Source organism: Scyliorhinus torazame, chromosome 7 (genome assembly GCF_047496885.1).
Source record: "Scyliorhinus torazame isolate Kashiwa2021f chromosome 7, sScyTor2.1, whole genome shotgun sequence".
Classification (NCBI taxonomy): Eukaryota; Metazoa; Chordata; class Chondrichthyes; order Carcharhiniformes; family Scyliorhinidae; genus Scyliorhinus; species Scyliorhinus torazame.
Window position 1 is genome coordinate 102268757 of NC_092713.1, and position 21243 is coordinate 102289999.

Consider the following 21243-nt stretch of genomic DNA (forward strand, 5'->3'; position numbering starts at 1 on the left):
GAAAGGGAGAATGGGACGGTATGGAGCGCCGTACAGCTGGCCCTACGGTCCAGAAAACTCCCGGCCTCCCTCTGGCAAGAGGTCCTCCCTGATGCACTACATTCCATTCGCTCATTACTCTGCACTGCCACTAACAGTACACCGCATGAACGTCTTTTTTCCTTCCCCAGGAAGTCCACATCCGGGGTATCGCTCCCGACTTGGCTTACAGCTCCGGGAACCGTGCTTCTCCGTAAACATGTGCGGCTCCACAAGGCGGACCCGTTGCTCCACGCAAACCCACAGTACGCCTACGTGGCATTCCCCGATGGCCGCCAGGCTACCGTCTCCCTCAGAGACCTAGCACCAGCAGGTTCCACCCCCACACCACCCCCGTCACCCCCCTCCCCTGTCGCTCCCATCACCCCCCCCCCCCCCCCCCAGGACCGTCCGTCCTCCCCCTGCCCACGCCCGTCGATGAAGAGGATTTTGGCACGCTCGCGGAGTCAACTTCGACCACGTCTGCGCCAACATCGCCGTCACCACTTTGTCGATCTCAAAAGACCATCAAGGCACCGGACCGGTTGAACCTCTGACCGGCCCGCCGGATGCCAAGAGACATCATTTTTTTTGCTGCTCTGTAAATATTAAAATTTCTGATTGTATATAGTTATCCACCACCCCCGCCAGACTCAATTCTTAACAGGGGGTGAATGTGGTAAATCACTGTGGTCTGATATTAGAGGTTGTACGGTAGAACCTGCACTACAGGTTCGCCTGTGGCCCCTGCATGCTAGCTCTGCCCAGGAGGCGGGGTATAAATATGTGTGTCCTCCAGCTCGCAGCCATTTCGCCAGCTGCTGTGGGAGGCCACACATCTGATACTAATAAAGCCTCAGTTTGGATTCAACTTCGTCTGCAGTCAAATTGATCGTACCTCACACCAGAACCCCTCCTCCATAACCTCTCCCAATTCTTCCTCCCACTTTGCTTTGATCCCTTCCAGTGGTGCTTTCTCCTCTTCCAAAATTGCTCCGTAAACCGCTTACACTACCCCCTTCTCCAGTCCCCCTGTCGTCAGCACCTCCTCCAGCAATGTGGAGGCCGGCTCCACCGGGAAGCTCTGTATCTTCTTTCTGGCAAAATCTTGAACCTGCATGTATCTAAACACTTCCCCCCCGCTCCAGCCTATACTTCGTTTCCAGCTCCTTCAGTCCTGCAAACCGACCCCGAAGAAACAAATCTTAATCCCCTTCTCCTCCCATTTCCGAAAATTTCCATCCAACCTCCCTGGCTCAAATCTGTGGTTCCCCTGAATCGCCATTTCCCTCGACCCTGCTCCCAACCTGAAGTGCTGACGAAACTGCCTCCAAATTCTCAATGCAGATATTATTACCGGACTCCCCGAGTATTTCCCGGGAGCAGCGCTGCTGCTAGTGCTTTCAGTCCCGATCCCCTACACAAACTCTCTTCCATTCTGACCCACTGGGAATCAACCCCTCTGACAAGCTCCGCACCTTCTCCACATTCGCCGCCCAGTAGTAATACATCAGGTTCGGAAGAGCCAAACCCCCTGCCTGCCTTCCCCTCTGTAGGAGCACCTTTCTCACTCTGGCCACCTTCCCGCCCCATATTAACAACATAATCCTTCCCTCAAACTTTCTGAAAAAAGCCTTTGGCAGGAAAATCGGTAGGCATTGAAAAATAAACAGAAATCACGGCAACACGTTCTTTTTAACCGCCTGCACCCGACCCACCAATGACATAGGGAGACCATCCTACCTTGCCAGATCGGCTTTCACTCTCCCCACCAAACTAGAAATGTTGTACCTGCGAAGCCCCCCCCCCCCCCACTCCTAGGCAACCTGCACCCCCAGATACCTAAAGTGAGTCCCTGCCCTACGGAATGGCAGCCCCCCCCACCCCTGCCCCCACCCCCGGCCGTGACACCACAAAATACTCACTCTTGTCTAGATTCAGCTTGTACCCCGAGAAGACCCAAATACTCGAAGCAGCTCCAATATTCCCCCTATCGACACACTCGGTTCCGACACGTATAACAGCAAGTCGTCGGCATATAAGGACACCCTATGCTCTATCCCCCCCTGCACTATTCCTTTCCATGCTCCTGAACTTAATGCGATGGCCAATGGCTCAATCGCAAGTGCAAATTGCAGGGGGGACATAGGACATCCCTGCCTCGTCCCACGGTGGAGAGAAAAGTATCTCGAGCTAATGTTATTTGTGCGGACACTCGCCCTCGGCTCCTTATATAGTAGCTTTACCCAGTTCACAAATCTTGGTCCAATCCCAAACCACTCCAGAACTGCCATCAAGTACCCCCATTCTACCCGGTCAAATGCCTTCTCAGCGTCCAATGCCACAACGACCTGTTTCCTTCCCTTCCGCCGGTGCCATAACGACGTTCAATACCCTCCTAATGTTCGAATAGAGCTGCCTCCCTCTCACAAACCCCGTCTGATGCTCACCTTTCACCTTCGGGAGGCACTCCTCCAGCCTACCCGCCAGTACCTTCGCCAATACTTTTGCGTCCACATTCAGAAGTGATATGGGCCTATACGACCCACACTCCGTCGGATCCTTATCTTTTTTTAGCAACAATGAAATCGATGCCTGCCCCAAAGTTTGTCGCAACACCCCCTTCCCTATCACCTCTTCAAACATCCCCACCATCAGGGGCGCCAGCTTATCCTTGAAATTTTTATAATATTCCACCGGAAACCCATCTGGCTCTGTCACCTTCCCCGACTGCATCCTCCCAATCGCATCCTTTATCTCCTGCTCCACTATTGCTCCTTCTAATGTAGCCCTGTCTCCCTCCCCTAACCTCGGGTACTCCAACCCATCTAGAAATTCCTGCATCTCACGGTCTCCCCCAGGTGGCTCTGACCTGTACAACCTCTCATAAAACTCCTCAAAAACCTTGTTAATCAGATCCGGAGCCACCAACAACTTCCCTGCCCTGTCCCTCACCTGAAGAATTTGCCTTGCCACTGCTTCCCTCCGCCTCTTCATCAATCTAGCTAAGCCTGTCTAGGGGGTTAAGCCGGGCCCTCTGACTTTCCCTCTTTGCAGTGTCAGCTTGGGAATTCTCGGGTTCTTGCCCCCCCACACAAACGCCATGATTAGCCTGTCTATGTTTTGGAAAAAGGCCTTGGGGGTGAAGTTCTGTATGGATCTAAACAGGAAGAGGAACCTTGGCAGTACGTTCATCTTGATCGTCTGCACTCTTCCCGCCAGGGAGAGTGAGAGTGAGCCCCACCGCTGAAGGGCTTTCCTTACTTCCTCCACCAGGCTGGTCAGGTTCCACTTGTGGATCTGTGTCCAGTCTCTGGCTATTTGGATCCCCAGGTAACGGAATCTGTTCTGGGCCGTTTAAAACGGGAGCCCCTTCAGCTCTGTCCCTCCCCCTTTTGGGTTCACTGGGAATGTCTCGCTTTTGCCCAGGTTCCAAACTCTTTCAGTATTTGCAGTATTGCCTTCAGTCCCTCCTGTGGCTTTGAGACATAGAGGAGCAGGTCATCTGCATAGAGTGAGACTCTGTGCTCTCTGTCTCCTCTCCGGATTCCCTTCCAGCTTTTTGCACCCCGCAGGGCTGTAGCCAGGGGTTCGATCGCTAGCGCAAACAAGAGTGGGGACAGGGGGCAGGTGCCAACAGGTGATTAAGGCGGCAAATGGAGTTGTGTCCTTCATTGCTAGAGGGTTGGAGTTTAAGACTAGGAAGGTTATGCTGCAATTGTATAAGGTGTTAGTGAGGCCACACCTGGAGTATTGTGTTCAGTTTTGGTCTCCTTACCTGAGAAAGGACGTACTGGCGCTGGAGGGTGTGCAGAGGAGATTCACTAGGTTAATCCCAGAGCTGAAGGGGTTGGATTACGAGGAGAGGACGAGTAGACTGGGACTGTACTTGTTGGAATTTAGAAGGATGCGGGGGGGGGGGGGGGGGGGGGGGATCTTTTGGAAACATATAAAATTATGAAGGGAATAGATAGATAGATGCGGGCAGGTTGTTTCCACTGGCGGGTGAAAGCAGAACTAGGGGGCATAGCCTCAAAGTAAGGGGAAGTAGATTTAGGACTGAGTTTAGGAGGAACCTTTTCACCCAAAGGGTTGTGAATCTATGGAATTCCCAGTGAAGAAGGTGAGGCTCCTTCATTAAGTGTTAATAAGATAAAGATAGATAGTTTTTTGAAGAATAAAGGGATTAAGGGTTATGGTGTTCGGGCCGGAAAGTGGAGCTGAGTCCACAAAAGATCAGCCATGATCTCATTGAATGGCAGAGCAGGCTCGAGGGGCCAGATGGCCTACTCCTGCTCCTAGTTCTTATGTTATTTTAATTAAGGTGATCCTCTAAAGCATGAAATCGGGAGAGCAAACCATCAAGCAAGATCCCATCTAATAGCCGCAATCAACTGGGGGACATTGGCCCCATATGACTTTCTAAAGAAAGGAATAATTGAAACTCCTGATATTTAAATCTCATGCGGCACCATCTAAAGGGAAAATTAGCAAGGGGAGGAGGTTTACCCCTAAACTCCCCCCCCCCCCCCCCATCATAGTCTCAAACTTAGTAAAGTTAATCTTGTGACCAGAAAAGGCACTAAAACTACCCGCCACTCCAACAATAGCAGGAATTCAAAACACCAGGATTCAAAACAAAAAGCAGCATGTCATCCTCATAAAGCATGATCTTTTGTTACTTCATCCCAAATTCCAACCCCAATATCAAAGGGTCCGATCTAACAGATTCCGCCAGTGGCTCAATGACCAGTGCAAAGAAAAAGGACAGAGGGCACCCCTGCCTAGCCACTCTCTGAAGATCAAAGTTAGACGACCTTGAATTGAGTCCACTTTATATTATCCTCCCCCAACCCAAAGCCTCACAACGTATACACCAGATAATTCCACTCAACTCAGTCAAAAGATTTCTCTGCATCTAAGGCAATCACCAGCCCATCCAGTGCACTCCCCTGAAAAACCTGTATCACATTCAGCAGCCGTCTAATATTCATAGATTTCATAATATTTACAGTGCAGAAGGAGGCCATTTGGCCCATCGAGTCTGCACCGGCTCTTGGAAAGAGCACCCTACCGGGGCCCACACCTCCACCCTATCCCCATAACCCCTTAACCCAGTAACCACACCTAACACTAAGCGCAATTTTGGACACTAAGGACAATTTAACATGGCCAATCCACCTAACCTGCACATCTTTGGACTGTGGGAGGAAACCGGAGCACCCGGAGGAAACCCACGCAGACACGGGGAGGACGTGCAGACTCCGCACAGTGACCCAAGCCAGGAATCGAACCTGGGACCCTGGAGCTGTGAAGCAATTGTGCTATCCACTATGTTACCGTGCTGCCCAAATTATTACTCGAAAACCTTCCCCGAATAAACAGTCTGGTCTTCCAGCACGATTGTCACAAGGATGCCCTCCAAACCTTTTGGCCAGACCTCAGGCAACAATTTCAAATCGACATTCAGAAGAGGTATTGGCCTGTAGGAGGCACACACCTGGGAACACATAATGTTAACTGTTCTCAGAGCTGCAGAGTGCAAATGCAGTTTGAAGTAGTGTAGTGGGGTGAAAAGTCAGATGCCCAATCCAATGTTCATCATCTGTCTCAACGCAGTCCAGCGCTGAGTGCCTTTTTTAACAAAAATGTGAGCACGAGCTTTGCACATGCGCAATACAGAAGCATCCGTGGGCCGGCAGTCGGCGCACATGCGCAGTACTGAAGCGGCCGTGGGCCGGCTGTTGCACATGCGCAGTCCCGAAAAGGCCGTGGACCGGCAGTACACGCACATGCGCGGTACAGAAGCGACCGTGGGTCGGCAGTCCGGGCACATGCGCAGTAGGATCCGCTGGCGGCCGGCCGGCGGGAGGGAAGCCACTAGAGATATTGTCCCGCGCGGGATTGGGGAAACTGAGTCTATATCATTCGGCACAATACTGTACCTACATATTAACACCAACAGGCACAAGGCTGCTCTGAAATATTAGAATGAAAATAAAGTCGGGGCTGTGTTGGATTTGATTGCAGGTTTACTGGTTTCTATAGCAGCGACTGGCGCTGATGATAACCCCGCGGTGTCAGCCCCAGGAACAGGCCTCCCTCCATGTGGATTCCCAACTGTTACTGAAATGTCAGATAGTTGCAGACTTTATTTCTGACTTCTCCCGCCGAAGAGTACGTAGTATACCGCCTGCCTTTTCTTTAACCTGGAGTACCTTCAAAGTGACATAAACTTTTTAAGATGTCCCAGAATTGTTTATTGGAAGAGGTCTGCCAGTGGAATGAGGAGATGTGCAAGAGGAAGATGGGGCATGTTTTCCCTGAACTTATCATATCCTTTAACTGTTTTATTTGAGGTTGTGTTCCATTGATTTGTTATTGCCAATAATAAGTAGAAAGTTAGTAGCAAACATTCTGGCAAAGTTGACAAGTGAGTATCCGTGATCAGTTAAAAATGAGGTAATACACATTTAATAAATATGTGATAAGTAATAAATTATGGGATACAATTTATAAGTTATGGAAATCTTGACCAGGGCCATCTTTGGGCATGTCAAAGGAAATTCAACTGCAGATATAATGTGAAAGCAGCCAAAGTCTTGAGTTGGAATACAATCTGACAGTAGAGCAAAGAGGATTTATGTGCATTATGGAATCAGTTTGACACTTGAAGACTATTTGTCATTGATAACCACTGATTTCAGACATGGAGTTATAATGCAGTCTGTGTCTTGCTTTAAGTTGAAAGAAGGAAACACTTGCATTTATATACTGTAGTGCTTTTCACAACTACCAGATGTTTTGCAGTCAATGAAATACTTTGGAAGTAAAGATATTTGTAGCAAACCTGGTCATTAATGTGTGTCAGGGGTTAATTTTGCTCTCTGGGATTATCCTCTTAATTTGATCTTTAAATAGTATTGCAGTTAAGCTCTGTTTGATGGCAAGACCAAGGGGTGTGTCTTTAATTAGAGTAATAACAGTGGCAAAGAATCAATATGCATAAGTGCCCTTTTTAAGGGGATGCAACTAAAGAGTAATTTAATTGGGTCTAATTAAACTAATGAAAATTTCAACTACAATCAGCACCCTAAGCGGCGTTCACCGGTTGTAAAAAGCTCTGGTTACCAATGGAGTTGTTATTCTTCCTCGCCACGGCCACCTGGGTACAACAAGACTGTGGCAGAGGGGCAGGCAGCCAGAGCAATCAAGCCCATGGGTCACACTCATCTTCGACTTGTGAAGGGGCATTTGATACACCCTGAAGCGGTGTTTTGATCCAATGTAACTTAGATTTCACAATTAGTTCTTTGAAACTTGTGAAGTGTGTGACGTTGCCCCATCATGGCTCTTCTTTATTGAATGGCTGAAATGGATATTTAAGAGTTGTGCAATGGGAAGGGGTGGTGGAGAACAATGGTGGCAGGTACAAAAGGGCCACAATCTGATCAACCATGATCTGATTGAATGGTGAGCCAGGTTTGATGGGCCGAATCACCTACTCTGTTTCTATTACATGTGATCTTACATGTAACTAGTATCTATTTTGTTGCCAGATCCCAGCTATTGGTAATTTTACATATTTCATCTAAGTAATTACTCAGTGATGTTTTATTAGTGATATTCTCTTTAACAACAGTTACTGTATATATCAATGTAGTGAAAGGAGTAGTGAACAATTACGTAAGTACTAACTGTACATGCTAGCAGTCTGTTATCTTTCTGTGGAGCACAATTATTAATTACGTAGACAGAACCAAGAGCTGAAATAATGCCTATACATTACTTTCCATTTAAATGCTTAACAGCTATATTGTAGGGGACATTGTAGGGAAGACAGCTTTCAATGCAAATGTTCTCTCCCTTCATTTATCTTAATGTTAATTTACTTCACAATTCCCTGGGACTGATCTATTCTAGTTGTGAAATTTCAACCGATTTTAGAAGAACATGAGATAGGAGCAGGTGTAAGCCATATGGTGCTTCAAACCACTTTCTCCATTCAATGTATTCATGGATGATCTTGAGCTTCAACTCCACTTTACTGTTCAGATTCCTTGAAGAGGCTTTATGAATAAGCTGTTGTATAACAGTTCTGTAAAGGTGGATTTGCTCTTTGATTACAGACTGAGGGGTTCAGAGACTGGAAAATTAGTAGCAGTTGGCTACCGCAGTCTATGAATCTGCTATAGAATTATCCAGCATCTGGCACGTACGTTCCAGCTGACAAAATCATGCTGATCCATAATTAATAATCAATAAGCATGAGGACCCCTAATGAGACTAGTCACTGATGGAGACTAGAGTCACGGGTGATGGGCACAAATAAGCATAACCTATTTTTTGTGTGTATAAATAATATATAGTTTAACATGGACTTTGTTCATAAGCATCTGGTAGTTCTACACAGACTTAGGTTTCTATTTATATTGTTATTGGAAATAATTAGAACATCGACACATTTTACAGGAGTAAGCAAAATGAGTAGATGGTTTCCCATACTCTTACACCTCTCATATCTCTAGAGATCCTTTCTCTCTCCCACTGCTGATCTCATATCTCAAATCTTGCACAGTCTAATTACATCTCCTCCAGAAGATATACTAGCATAATTGTCACTGTCGATCAGTTGTTCCAGCCTGCTCCTGTCCCATCAAACTGACTTTAGAATTTCCTCTGACCCTCACCAAATCTCTTCAGCACAGGGCTAAATCGCTGGCTTTGAAATCAGACCAAGGCAGGCCAGAAGCACGGTTCAATTCCTGTACCAGCCTCCCCGAACAGGCGCCAGAATGTGGCGACTAGGGGCTTTTCACAGTAACTTCATTTGAATCCTACTTGTGACAACAAGCAATTTTCATTTCAATGTACTCTGACAATTTATCTGTCCCCATTTTCCTCCTTTTCATTCTGGACATCCCCCCCCGCCCGCCTGCCGCCTGCTTTACGTAGTCCAATTCTGATTCTTCCCGTTCTCCGCTTTTTTTTCAATCTTTGTTAATAGGATTTCACAGATATTTATTACAAGTGTGCATTATCATAACTGTCTGGATAATCTGGATAATACTTCCCACCCAGCTTTCTGTAAAGCCTTCATCGCCATCTGCATCATATCTGTTCTGATTAGCCTACTTTCATAAGAAACAGAGGCAGGAGTGAACCATATGGCCCCATAAGGCTGCTCCACCATTAGATAGAATCATGGCTGATTTACCTCAACTTCACTTGCCCAGATCAAAAATCAATTCTGACTCGACCTTAAATATACTTAACAATGTACAACCCTTGGGGCGGCACTATGGCGCAGTGGTTAGCACTGCTGCTTCCCGGCGCTGAGGACCTGGGTTCAACCCCGGCCCCAAGTCACTGTCCGTGTGGAGGTTACACATTCTCCCCGTGTCTGTGGTTCTCACCCCCACAACCCAAAGATGTGCAGGGTAGTTGGATTGGCCACGCTAAATTACCCCTTAATAGGAAAAATTATTTTAAAAAATCAATGTACAACCCTCTAGCGTAGATGATTCCAAATCTTCACAACCCTGGGAATGAAGAAATGTTTCCTCATCTCAGTCTGAAATGATTGACCCCTTATCCAGACACTGCCTCGTGATTTAGATTCCCCAGCTAAGGAAAACAACGCCTCGGTGCCATTCTGTTCAGAATCCTGTATATTTCAATGACATCATATCTCATTCTTCTTAATACCATAGAGTATTGACCTGATACCTCTTAATTTATTTTTCAAGGTGTGTTGAAGATTCTCACAGACAAGTTTCTGCCTCACATCAGCTTTGCTGAGAAAGAACAGACCTTTTTCTCTCAAACATTACCCAGGGTATGTGAATTTTCCATTTTGATTACATGTTTATTAATTGTAACTACTTTTAAAAACAATTCCAATAAACATGTCATCAGTTTTGTTTTATTCTGGTAATTTTCTTCACTGGTGGTGTTCACTCATTGCTCAAGTACAGCTCCATAGGGACCAAACAGCCATCAATTCATGCGTATTGATAGAATGTTCCTTCATTGGTCCTCATCTAACTTTTGCATTTTTCGTGGGGTCCACTGGCTGGTAACCTGTGGAGTGATCCCTGGTTGTTTTCTCCCCTCCCTGCATAAGGGTAGTGAGACCCCTTCACCACCATCCAGGCTGAAGTGAACTGGCTTAATATAGTCCAGGGATCAAGCCATGGCCTTTTCTTTACACTGTGCCCAAACTATTCATTGTACAACTACTGAAGATCTTAGATCCTAATATTTTACTTTCCTTTGTTACATGGTGTGTTATGTTGAAATGGCAGCAGGGCAAACTCCAGACATGTGTAATATTGTATCTGGCATCTTATTCACTGCTATATTATCTGAGTTCAACTGGCATATGAAGTTTGCTCCAGATGCAAAATAAGCCGTAAGAGTTAAAACAATTAAACAATGCTAAGCAACTGCTTTATATTTCACAAGTCAAGATATTCTTGACAAATTCAAGCTGTTAACCGTATTTATTTTTTGATCCATATTTGAAGTTATTTCCCCTCATTCTTTCGCTTCAGTAAACATAAAATCATTTCCCAGCCGAAGGATCATATTCATGATGGTTTTCTTCCTACTAGGTAATAACTTTGTTTGATGAGCTTGCAGATAAGTTATCCCAGCAGGCAGGAGGGTTGTCCAGTCAGAACACTGAACTGCAGGCAGCGCTGAGAAACACTATACAGGTAGGGTCTTTTTGAGTTCAAATGATTATTATTAGTCTTCATTTTGTATTTGAAAGTTTCTGTAAGTGACACTGGTGATGTGAGGCACTGAAGGATTGATTGAGTTTAAATACAGGCAACGACAGAGCCGTTGGTTTAGCTTATCTTCCTTGTAAAATAATATATTTGATTGTCAGGAGTAAACTTAAGTACAATAAAAGCTTATTAAACAATAGTCAGTGTGGATTCAGATTGACCGATTTAATTACCTCGTTTGAAGAAGTAACAACTTAAGTGGACTATGGTAACTATAATGTTGTGTACCTGTTCATTAAGAAAAAGCAATAGACCTGAGGCTTGGGAGCAGTTTAAAATTCAGCAAAGGCAGACCAAGGGATTGATTAAGAAGGGGAAAATACAATTTGAATGTAAACCACCGGGGAACATAAAAACTGACTGTAAATTTTTCTCTAGTTATGTAAAGAGAAAAAGATTAATAAAAACTAATGTAGGCTAAGATTAATAAAAACTAATGTTACAGTCAGAAACGGTGAAATTCATAACAGGAAACAAAGAAATGGCTGAGGAACTAAATTTGTACTTTGCTTCTGTCTTCACAAAGGAAGACATGAATAATACTGGAAGTTCTAAGAAGCACAAGTTTTAGTGAGGAGCTGAAGGAAATTAGTATTAGTAAAGAAATGGTTTTGGGGAAGTTAATGGGGTTGATGGCAGATAAATCTTCAGGGCCTGATAATCTTCAACCCAGAGTACTTAAGGAAGTGGCCATAGAAATAGTAGCTCCATTGGTGGTCATTTTCCAAAGTTCTTTGGATTTTGTAATGGTTCCTACAGATTGGAGGGCAGGGAATGTAACCTCGCTATTCAAAAAGGGAGGTACAGAGAAAACAGGGAATTATAGACCATTGAGCCTGACGTGGGTTGTAGGGAAGTTGCTGGAGTCAATTACCAAGGATTTGATAGCACAGCATTTGGAAAGCAGTGGTGTAATCAGACAAAGGGAGCATGGATTTACAAAAGGAAGATAGTGCTTGATAAATCTACTAGAAGCTTTGAAGATCTAACTATTAGAGTTGACCAGGGAGAACCAGTTGATGTGGTTTATTTAGACTTTCAGAAGGCTTTCGACAAAGTCTCACATAGCAGATTAATATGTAAAATTAAAGCGCATAGGATTACGGGTGTGTCTTGAGATAGATAGAAAGCTGGTTAGCAGACAGGAAGCAAAAAGTTGGAATAAATGGGTCTTTTCGTGATTGACAGGCAGTGACTAGTGGGGTACCGCAGGAATCTGTGCTAGGATCCCAACTGTTCACATTATATATTAATGATTTGGACAAGGGAACTAAATGTATTATCTCCAAATTTGCAGATGATAGAAAGTTGGGTTAGAGGATGAGCTGTGAGGTGGATGCAGAGATGCTTCACGGGATTTGGACAGGCTGAGTGAGTGGCATATGCATGGCAGATGCAGTATAATATGAATAAATGTGAGTTTATCTGTTATAGTAGCAAAAATAGGAATGCAGATTATTATTTGAATGGGTGTAAATTGAGAGAGGTGGATACTCAGCGAGACCTTGGTGTCCTCGTGCATCAGTCACTGACAGTAAGCGTGCAGGTACAGCAGGCAATGTTGGCCTTCATAGCGAGAGGATTTGAGTATCGGAATAGAGATGTTTTACTGCAATTGTATAGGGCTTTGGTGAGGCCACACCTGGTGTATTGTGTGCAGTTTTGGTGTCCTTATCTGAGGAAGAAAGTTCTTGCTATGGAGGGTGTGGAGTGAAGATTTACCAGGCTGATTCTTGGGATGGCGGGACTGTCATATGAGGAGAGACTAAATCAGTTAGGATTATATTCATTGGAGTTTAGAAGAGTGAGAAGGGATCTCTTGGAAACTTACAAAATTCTAACAGGATTCAACAGGGTAGATTCAGAAAGAATGTTCCCAATGGTTGGGGTGTCCCGAACTAGGGGTTATAGTTTGAGGATAAGTGGTAAACTTTTTAGGACTGAGGTGAGGAGAAATTTCTTCACCCGGAGAATGGTGAATGGAATTCGTTACTACAGAAAGTAGTTGAGGCCAAAATGTGTAATTTCAAGAAGGAATTAGACCTAGCTCTTGGGGCTAAAGGGAATATGGAGGGGGAGACAGGATCAGGGTATTGAACTTGATGATCAGCCATGATCATAATGAATGGCGGAGCAGGCTCGAAGGGCCAATGGCCTCTTCCTGCTTTTATTTTCTATGTTTCTAAAAGGCATTTGAAAAAGTTTCACACTAAATGCTATTGGTTAAACTCAAACTGTGGGGATTCTGGGTAAACCGTTAGAATGGAAAAAAATGGCTAGGGAATGGAAATATGTACTTGTTATGCCAGAGTGTGTGGAAATATTGAATGGTGTGCCCCATGGCTCGACGCTGGTACTATTACTGTTTCTAATTTATATAAATTATTTTGAATGAGAAACCCATGCAAGACAGTCACATTTGAAGATTATATCAAACTAGGAAAGGCAGTGAAATTGCAAGAGGCAGCTCACAGTACAGAATGAATTGGACAAAATATATAAAAGTATAATGGCAGATAAAATTGAATGGAGACAAATGTAGAGGATAAAAACACTTACAGTACCACATGTACTCCATGAATGCCTCTGAAATAGCTACGGTTCAAGTTGAAAGAGACCAGAGCTGACTTATATTTGAAACCTAACGTGCCCAAAAATCAGTGTAATGAGGAATCTGGAATGGAACCTTCAATGCCAAGGCTTGTTGCAATATTATTTTTATAAACTTTATTTTAATATAATTGCCCCCTGTAAAATGGTTTGAAATATTAAGATGAGATTAAGCGCAGTCTGGTATTATAAAATTGGATGGCTTATTTTTATTAATTCTATTAGGACTGCAATGACTGAGAGAAACTGCTTGAAATTAAATGCAGTTTGTCTTTAGTACTTGCAAAATAGTTTTCTGGACAAGGTTTGTGAACCACTTATATCTGTGAATTGCTAATATAATTTCTGTTGTTTTCTATATGCAGTCTCAGGTTCAGCTTTTGGAAGTTCTGGTGAACATTGTACATCATGTGTGCACACTTGAGGAGACTCTGACCTTGGCAAGCATCCATTCACTATCCTTGGCTGCCTTTCATGTCCTGAAGAATACCTTTAGTCACTGCAAGGTGAAATACACAAAATGTACTGCAGAAATGTTTAAATTTCTGTTCGGATCATTCACCATTCCCTATTTATGAGGGTGATATTTGGTGCTCTTGAACTGGCATTAGAAATATCATCCATTCTGAGCTGATTTTGGTCCCTTTTGCGCGGGGTGGGGGGGGGGGGGGGGGGGGAAGAGGGGGAGGGCATAGTGAACTAAATTATGTTTGTTTTACAAAAAGCAAAATATTGCAGCTGCTGAAATGTTCAAGTAAATACAGAAAATGTGAGAAAAGCTCAGCAATCTCCATTAAGACTGGCTAAAGAATTAACTTGCATTTATATACAGTAAAGTCACCATGGTCCCAGATAACCATAGGCTGCTTTCCCCTTTGAGGGGGAGAGCTGACTGGTGGTGATAGGAACATGAGAATTAGGAGCAGTAGTATGCAATTCAGCCCTTCGAGCCGGCTCCACCATTCAATCAGATCATGGCTGATCTCTTCCTGGTCTCAAATCCACCTCCCTACTTATTCCCCATGTCCTTTAACCCATTTTTAAAATCAGAAATATATCTATCTCATTCTTAAAACCATATAATGATTCTGACTCCACCGCACTATGGGGCAGAGAGTTCCATAAATTCTGTGAGAAGTAGTTCCTCTTTATCTCGGTTTTAAATCTACCGCCTCTCAACCTATATCTGTGACCTCTCGTTCTAGATTTAACCTGAGGATCACCACACCTCAGGCGAGAAGCAAGGTTGAGAAGGCGGACCTTCGTGAATAACCATTTATATAATTATGTCAAGACCACTGGATCTCCCAAAGCACTCCATAGACAAAAATTTGAAGTTTTGTCCCATTTGTGATAGAGGGAACTACATCAGTCAGTTTTCACGTAACTGGGACCCATAAACAGCCTTGAGATGAATGAGCAGATAATCTGTTTCTGTGATGATTGTTGAGTAAGCATTGGCCTGGACATGGGGAGAACTTGCCTACACAAACAAATTAACATATAAATTAGGAGCAGGAGTAGGCCATTCAGCCCCATGAGTCCACTCTGCCATTTGATAAGACCGTAACTGATCTAATCGTGGCCTCAACTCCACATTACTGTCTACTCCTTTTGATTCCTTTGTCAATCAAAAATCTATCCAACTCAGCCTTAGTAAAATTCTTGAACCAGACTTCATTCTTTCTCTCTATTGCGCTCTCCGCTTTTATTCATGTAGTGCTATGGGATTTTTATATCCATGTGAGAAAGCAGGTGGGGCCATAAATTAACCTTTCACCTGAAAGATGACACTTCTTGCTGCAACCTTCCTTCAGTACTGCTCTCAGGTATCAATCGAGAATACTTGAAATGAAATGAAATGAAATTTGAAATGAAAATCGCTTATTGTCACAAGTAGGCTTCAAATGAAGTTACTGTGAAAAGCCCCTAGTCGCCACATTCCGGCGCCTGTTCGGGGAGGCTGTTACTTGCTCAAGTGTCTGGAATTTCAATATTCAAAATTGTACCACTGAACCAAAGATGATGCTGACTACTAAACAAAGTATCAAAGGTTTTAGTTGTTTTCTAGGACTGCTACTTCCATTTTCTACATGTTCAATCTCTCCCCAGAATACCCATGCCTGAGCCCTGAACCTGGGTATTTTGCTCCTTTATTTCCTTTCCTCTATGTCCTCTTGGAGCGCTCTTTTTTCACATTACCCACCCGCATAATTATTTCTCAGGCTAGAATCAAAGGGAAGCTATAACTATAGAATAGTTCTGTAAGAGCTGGCATTTGGTCTTATTCTAATATTTTTTATTCCTATTGCTGTTCAGCGTAGTTTACTTAGCCTAGCAAACATCACATTTTAATTAAAACTAAAGATGTTATTCAATGGAGAAGATGGGGATCTTGCCTAGCAGCTGGAGAGCTGTAAAGAACTCTGCATTCTTATTTTGGAGAAGGTTCACTGAATTTAAGTGCCAATTCGGCAATTAACAGGGCAGGGAATGGATTTTCCTGGGACCCCAGAAGCGGAAGTCCAGCAGTATCTGCCAACTAATCAGCAGCTCTTCATTGTTTGGCAGCAGGAGGAAGATGCTGCTGCCTGTACCACATGCTCAAGAGGTCCAGGTTTGCCGATAGACCCAAGCACAGGTGCATGATTTTTGGAGGGGGATTGTGAGGTGGGTATTTCGGGGGAGCAATGCCGGCAGCAAGGATGGGACTGACTCTTAGCAGGTTCCCTTTTCCTGGTGCCAGGTCCCTTGATTAGGCACTCAGTGCATTTGAATGAGAGACTAGTAGAAACACACAAGCAATCCCGTCAGGGTTTACTGATCAGGCTTATCCCACCCACCACTGGGCAGTAGCAGGATGAGGCCATTAAGTGGGCATTCACTTAAGGGTTCAATTCTGGGTGGGTAGGCTGTCGACTGACTTTCCTGCCATGGACTTAATTGGGACAGAGGCCCCACCTTCTCACCCAATTAAATGCCTCCATTGCCACCAAACTTGCCATTGAGGAGGGCAATAAATCCCATCTTGAGTTTCCACTTTGGGCCAAGTACTCAAGTGTAAAACAAATTCTGAAACATTTGGGGTGAATTCAAGGCCATTATATTAATAGTGTCTTGTTTTGTGAATGTATTGGCCTTTTGCTGACAGCTCTTCTTTTAACCTATATTTAGGACAGCGAGACTTTGTACAGTGGCCACTTGCATTTGGTTGCGGATCTGTTACAATCTTTATTTAAGGAAGCATATTCCCTTCAAAAGAGCTTCATGGAACTCCTGGATCGGATAGTTCTGGAATCGGCCAATGCTACTGGTGATGATATTGCATGTATGGTGATAGGTGTGTTTGGAATATTCAATTTTTGAATTTTGTTTGTTATTTCTGGAAGTTGCTGTACTGTTGATACATGTTTATATTAATTAGAATTTCTGTTTGTGGTTTCAATAATATTTAAATACTTTAAATGCCCATAATGTTTAAAATTCTTTCTTGGCTTTTGGTGACCCCTCAATTTGCAAATTAGAGGTTTTTATTTCTAATAAAACATTTATTTCACAGCAATTGAGATCGCAGTAGACCTGAATGACAATGGGCCGGATTTTATTGTGAAAATGATGGCGAAGATAACCATCATTGGATATGTGTCCAATCCATTTCAATGTGATTGAGTCTCTTGCGTTGTTAATCACATGTCACTTTAGCAAGTGAGCAAAAATCAACTTTTTAATGGAATACACCAATGGTGACCGAGCCCTTTCATTCTGCTTCCTGCTGTGTTATTGAGTCTGAGGATGAAATTACCTCCTACTTCAATCAGAAGCTACAAAATGAATTTATTCCATTTTGTTATGAAGGCTTTGTGTATCCAGCCCATTTATAATGAACTGGATGTTAATATTATCAAATAGTGCATTTTCTTCTAAAGTGTAGTTTTCTGTGATTTTTACCTAAAACTCTTTGCTGAAATGCAGTTTAGTCACTGCAGTCAGGACCCAATGAGTGATCGTACATTTCAAAATATCATAGTCACAGAATGGTTACACAGAAGGAGGCCACTGTGTTTATACCAACCATTCGAAAGAACAACTCAGTTATTCCCAAATGCCTGCCCTTTTCCCATAAGCCTGCAATTATTTTCTCTTCAGGTGCTCATCAAATTTTCTTTTGAAATCTCCAATTCTATCTGCCTCCTCCACACTTCAGGTAATGCATTTATTGCATAAAAACCTTTTCCCTCATGTCGCCATTGATTCTTTTGTCATTCACCTTAAATTGATGTAGCCTGGTTCTTGACTTTTCTATCTACTTGATTTTGAGCTCCTATTTCAAATCTCCTCTTAATCTTCTATTTAAGGAGATCAGTGCCAACTTCTTCAACCTATCCATGTAACTGAATCCCTCATACCAGAATCCAGCCTGAAAAAGGTTTCTAGCACCCTCTCTACTGTCTTCACATCACATCTTTCCTGAAGTGTGGTGCTCAGAATTGAACACAATACTCCAGTTGAGGCTGAACTAGTGTTTTGTAAAGGTTTATCATAACCTCTTTGCTTTTGTACTTTATGCTTCTATTTAGAAAGCCCAGGATCTCATATATATGCCTTTTTAACTACTTTATCAATCTGCCTTTCCACCTCAACAACGAGTGCACATATACACCCCTCTCCTCTTCCTTTGTTCCTGCTATCTCCTTTAGAATTGTGCTCTTTTATTTCAAATTGCCTCTATTTATTCTTCCTCTAAAAATGCATCACTTCACAGTTTACTGCATTAATTTTGTCAGATTTTTTTGCAATGCTGCTTTTGAGAAATTGCCTTCATATGTGTCTGTTAAGATGATAGCAGTGCTTCTTGGATATTGACATTACTGACATAAATGTTTCCCATCGAATAATGTGAGCTCGGGATATTTTCAGTTGTACAGGGGAATGAGGCAGGGGTGCCACATGTCCCCCCCTCTGTCTGAGTTGGCAATTGAGCCATTGTCCATTACCCTAATGGGTGGAGAGGAATAGTAAGGGGGGTGGGGTGGTTGAACACAGGGTGTCCTTGTACACTGCTGATTTGCTTTTATATGTAACGGATCTGGGGCGGGATTCTCCACTCCCACGCCGGAGTGGCCGCGCCGTCGTGAACGCCGTCGAGGTTCACAACGGCGTGGAACGGCCCCGGTCCCGACCGATTCAGGCCCTGACAATGGGCCAGTATTGGGGCCGCGTCATCTACACGCGCCAGGCCTTGTCGCCTGCGCAAAAGCGGCACCGCATAGATGACGCGGCCGGCGCCGCATAACGGACGCCATCCGCGCATGCGCAGGTTGGCCGGCGCCAACCCGCGCATGCGTGGTTGCCGTCCTCTCTAAGTCCGCCCCGCAAGAAGATGGGGGACGGATCTTGCGGGGCCGCGGAAAGAAGGAGCTCCTCCTTCAGAGAGGACGGCCCAACGATCGGTGGGCACCGATCGCGGGCCACCCTACATTGCAGGTGAAGCCCGGTGTAGGATCCCCCCTTGCCCCCCCCACAGGCCGCCCCCCCCAGCGTTCACGCACTGCCCACGACTGCAGCGACCTGGTGTGGACGGCGCCGGGGGGAACCCGCCGTTTTGGCCTAGCCGCTCAGCCCATCCGGGCCTCAGAATAGCGGGGGTGCCAGAGAATCGCCATTTTCGGTGTCTCCGGCGATTCTCCAGCCTGCGGCCCACGAAACTCGACCGGGCCGATCCCGCCGCTTGGGAGAGGGCGTCGGACCGGCGTCCCCGGAAATTTTGGCGGCCCAGGCGATTCTCCCAACCGGCGTGGGAGTGGAGAATCGCGCCAATTATTTCCACAATGGGTGATATTATGGCACTCCTTAAGCGATTGGGGGCTTTTTCGGGGTATAAATTGAATTGGGAAAAAAGTGAGTGTTTCCCGGTAACTCAGTCGGGGAGGAGGGTCAATCTGGGGGTGTTGCCATTTTGTCTTACGGGTTCCCATTTTAGATATTTAGGGGTGCAGTGGCCCGCGATTGAGCCTGGCTTCGGAAACTGAATTTTACGAGCCTGGTGAACAGGCTGAAAGCAGACTTGCAGAGGTGTGGCAGCTTCCCTGTGTCCTTGGCTGGCAGAATACAGTCAGTAAAAATTAATGTCCTGTCGCATTTTCAGATTTTATTTTAATGTTTGTTGGTTTGTTTTACCTAACCAAAATCCTTTTTTGATGGAGTGGAGAGATTAATTTTGACGTTCGTTTGGGCGGGAGAAATAGCCAGGATTAGGAAGATTGTGCTTCAGACGGATCATCAGGCAGAGGGCTTGGCGCTGCCAAGTCTGATATATTACTATTGGGTGGCAAATGCTGAGAAGATGCTAGGTTGGTGTGGAGATCTGGAGCCTTTATGGGTGTGGGTGGAGTTGGGCTCGTGCAGCCGGTGGGGGCTAAGAGCGTTGGTTAGGGTGACGGCTTCTCTCCCTTTTTCTCCTTGGAAGTACTCAGGGAATCCAGTGGTGGCTTCCACGAAAGATATGGAGACAATTTCGGCAGTACCTCAAATTGGGGGCGGTAAGTTGGTGCCGGTTTGTGCAAATCATATGTTTGAGCCGGCGAGGTTGGGCGCTAGGTTTAGGGAATGGGGGGACAACGGGGTTGTTGTGATGAAGTATTTGTTTGTGGGGGCTGATTTGTGAGCTTTGAGGAGTTGGCGGAGGAATTTGGACTTTCATGGACTGATATATTTAGATATTTACAGGTGTGTGACTTCACGAAGAAGATCCTTCCGGCATTCTCGGTGGTGCCCCCTTCCTTGCTGTTGGAGAGTGTATTGTCACTGGCGGGGATGGAGGAGGGGAGTACCTTGGGGGTTTATGGGAGGCTTATAGCGGAGGAGTCAGTATCCTTGAAGGGGGTTAAGGCCAAGAGTGAGGAGGAGTTGAGGTCCGAGCTGGAGGAGGGGTGTGGTGTGAGACTCTGCGTAGAGTGAACGCAACGTCATCATGTGCGAGGTTAGGGCAGATACAGTTGAAGGTAGTGCATAGGGCCCATTTGACCAAATCTAGGATGAGCAGGCTATTTACGGGGGTGGAGGATTAGTGTGAGCGGTGTGGGAGGGGCCCGGCTAACCATGTACACATGTTCTGGTTGTGTCCTAAGCCGGTAGGGTTCTGGGTCTCCTTTGGCACCATGTCGGCGATCCTACAAATTGAGCCTTGACCTCTCGGGGCCATATTCGGAACTGCTGGAGCTGCAGACTGGGCTGATGTTCCAGCCTTCGCCTTGCTGATTGCTCAAAGGCAGGTGCTGGTGAATTGGAGGTCAGCTTCTCCAACCAGCGCCTTGGTATGGCTGGGGGATCTTATGGAATTTCTGTGTCTCGAGAAAGTTAAGTACTCCGTGAGGGACACAGTTGAACGGTACAATCGAAGCTGGCAGCTGTTTATTTTGTACTTTAAAGAGCTGGTCACTGTTAACTGTTGGGGGTGGTGTTGGGTGTTGGTAGGATTTTTATTTGGCTCACTGGGGGTTGCGGGGGGCAGATTTTGTGGTGGGGGATGGGAGTGTGTTATTACCTGTTACTATTTATGTTATGTATAAAGTTGAATAAAAATATTTTTAAAAAAAATATTTCTCATCTTTGGTGACATTTTGGCAATTTCTATATACTTGCATATTTCTAATTATCTCCCATTTTCCAGTGGTTCACAATGTTTTGAAGATTTGTCCAGTCATTTCCAAAATGGATCATGCCTTACATGCTAACACATGGAAGTTCCTTATTAAGTAAGTACAGACTACATTGGTAAAATATTTTCTTTGTCTTCTAAATTCCTAGTTCTCCAGAAGAC

General features: G+C 44.8%; 1 protein-coding gene across 3 annotated transcripts in view; it reads left to right on the plus strand.

Annotated features, from left to right (window-relative positions):
- The first annotated feature begins 5882 nt into the window (after positions 1-5882).
- Positions 5883-21243, plus strand: part of firrm (fignl1 interacting regulator of recombination and mitosis) — a 106090-nt gene continuing 90729 nt past the window's right edge. For all 3 annotated transcript variants that reach the window (XM_072511176.1, XM_072511179.1, XM_072511177.1), the window contains exons 1-7: positions 5883-6351; positions 7664-7704; positions 9768-9856; positions 10635-10739; positions 13790-13930; positions 16599-16764; positions 21094-21178. In XM_072511176.1, the coding sequence (XP_072367277.1) occupies positions 6263-6351; positions 7664-7704; positions 9768-9856; positions 10635-10739; positions 13790-13930; positions 16599-16764; positions 21094-21178 (716 nt within the window). In that variant the 5' untranslated portion in view covers positions 5883-6262. The remainder of the gene's footprint in view (positions 6352-7663; positions 7705-9767; positions 9857-10634; positions 10740-13789; positions 13931-16598; positions 16765-21093; positions 21179-21243) is intronic.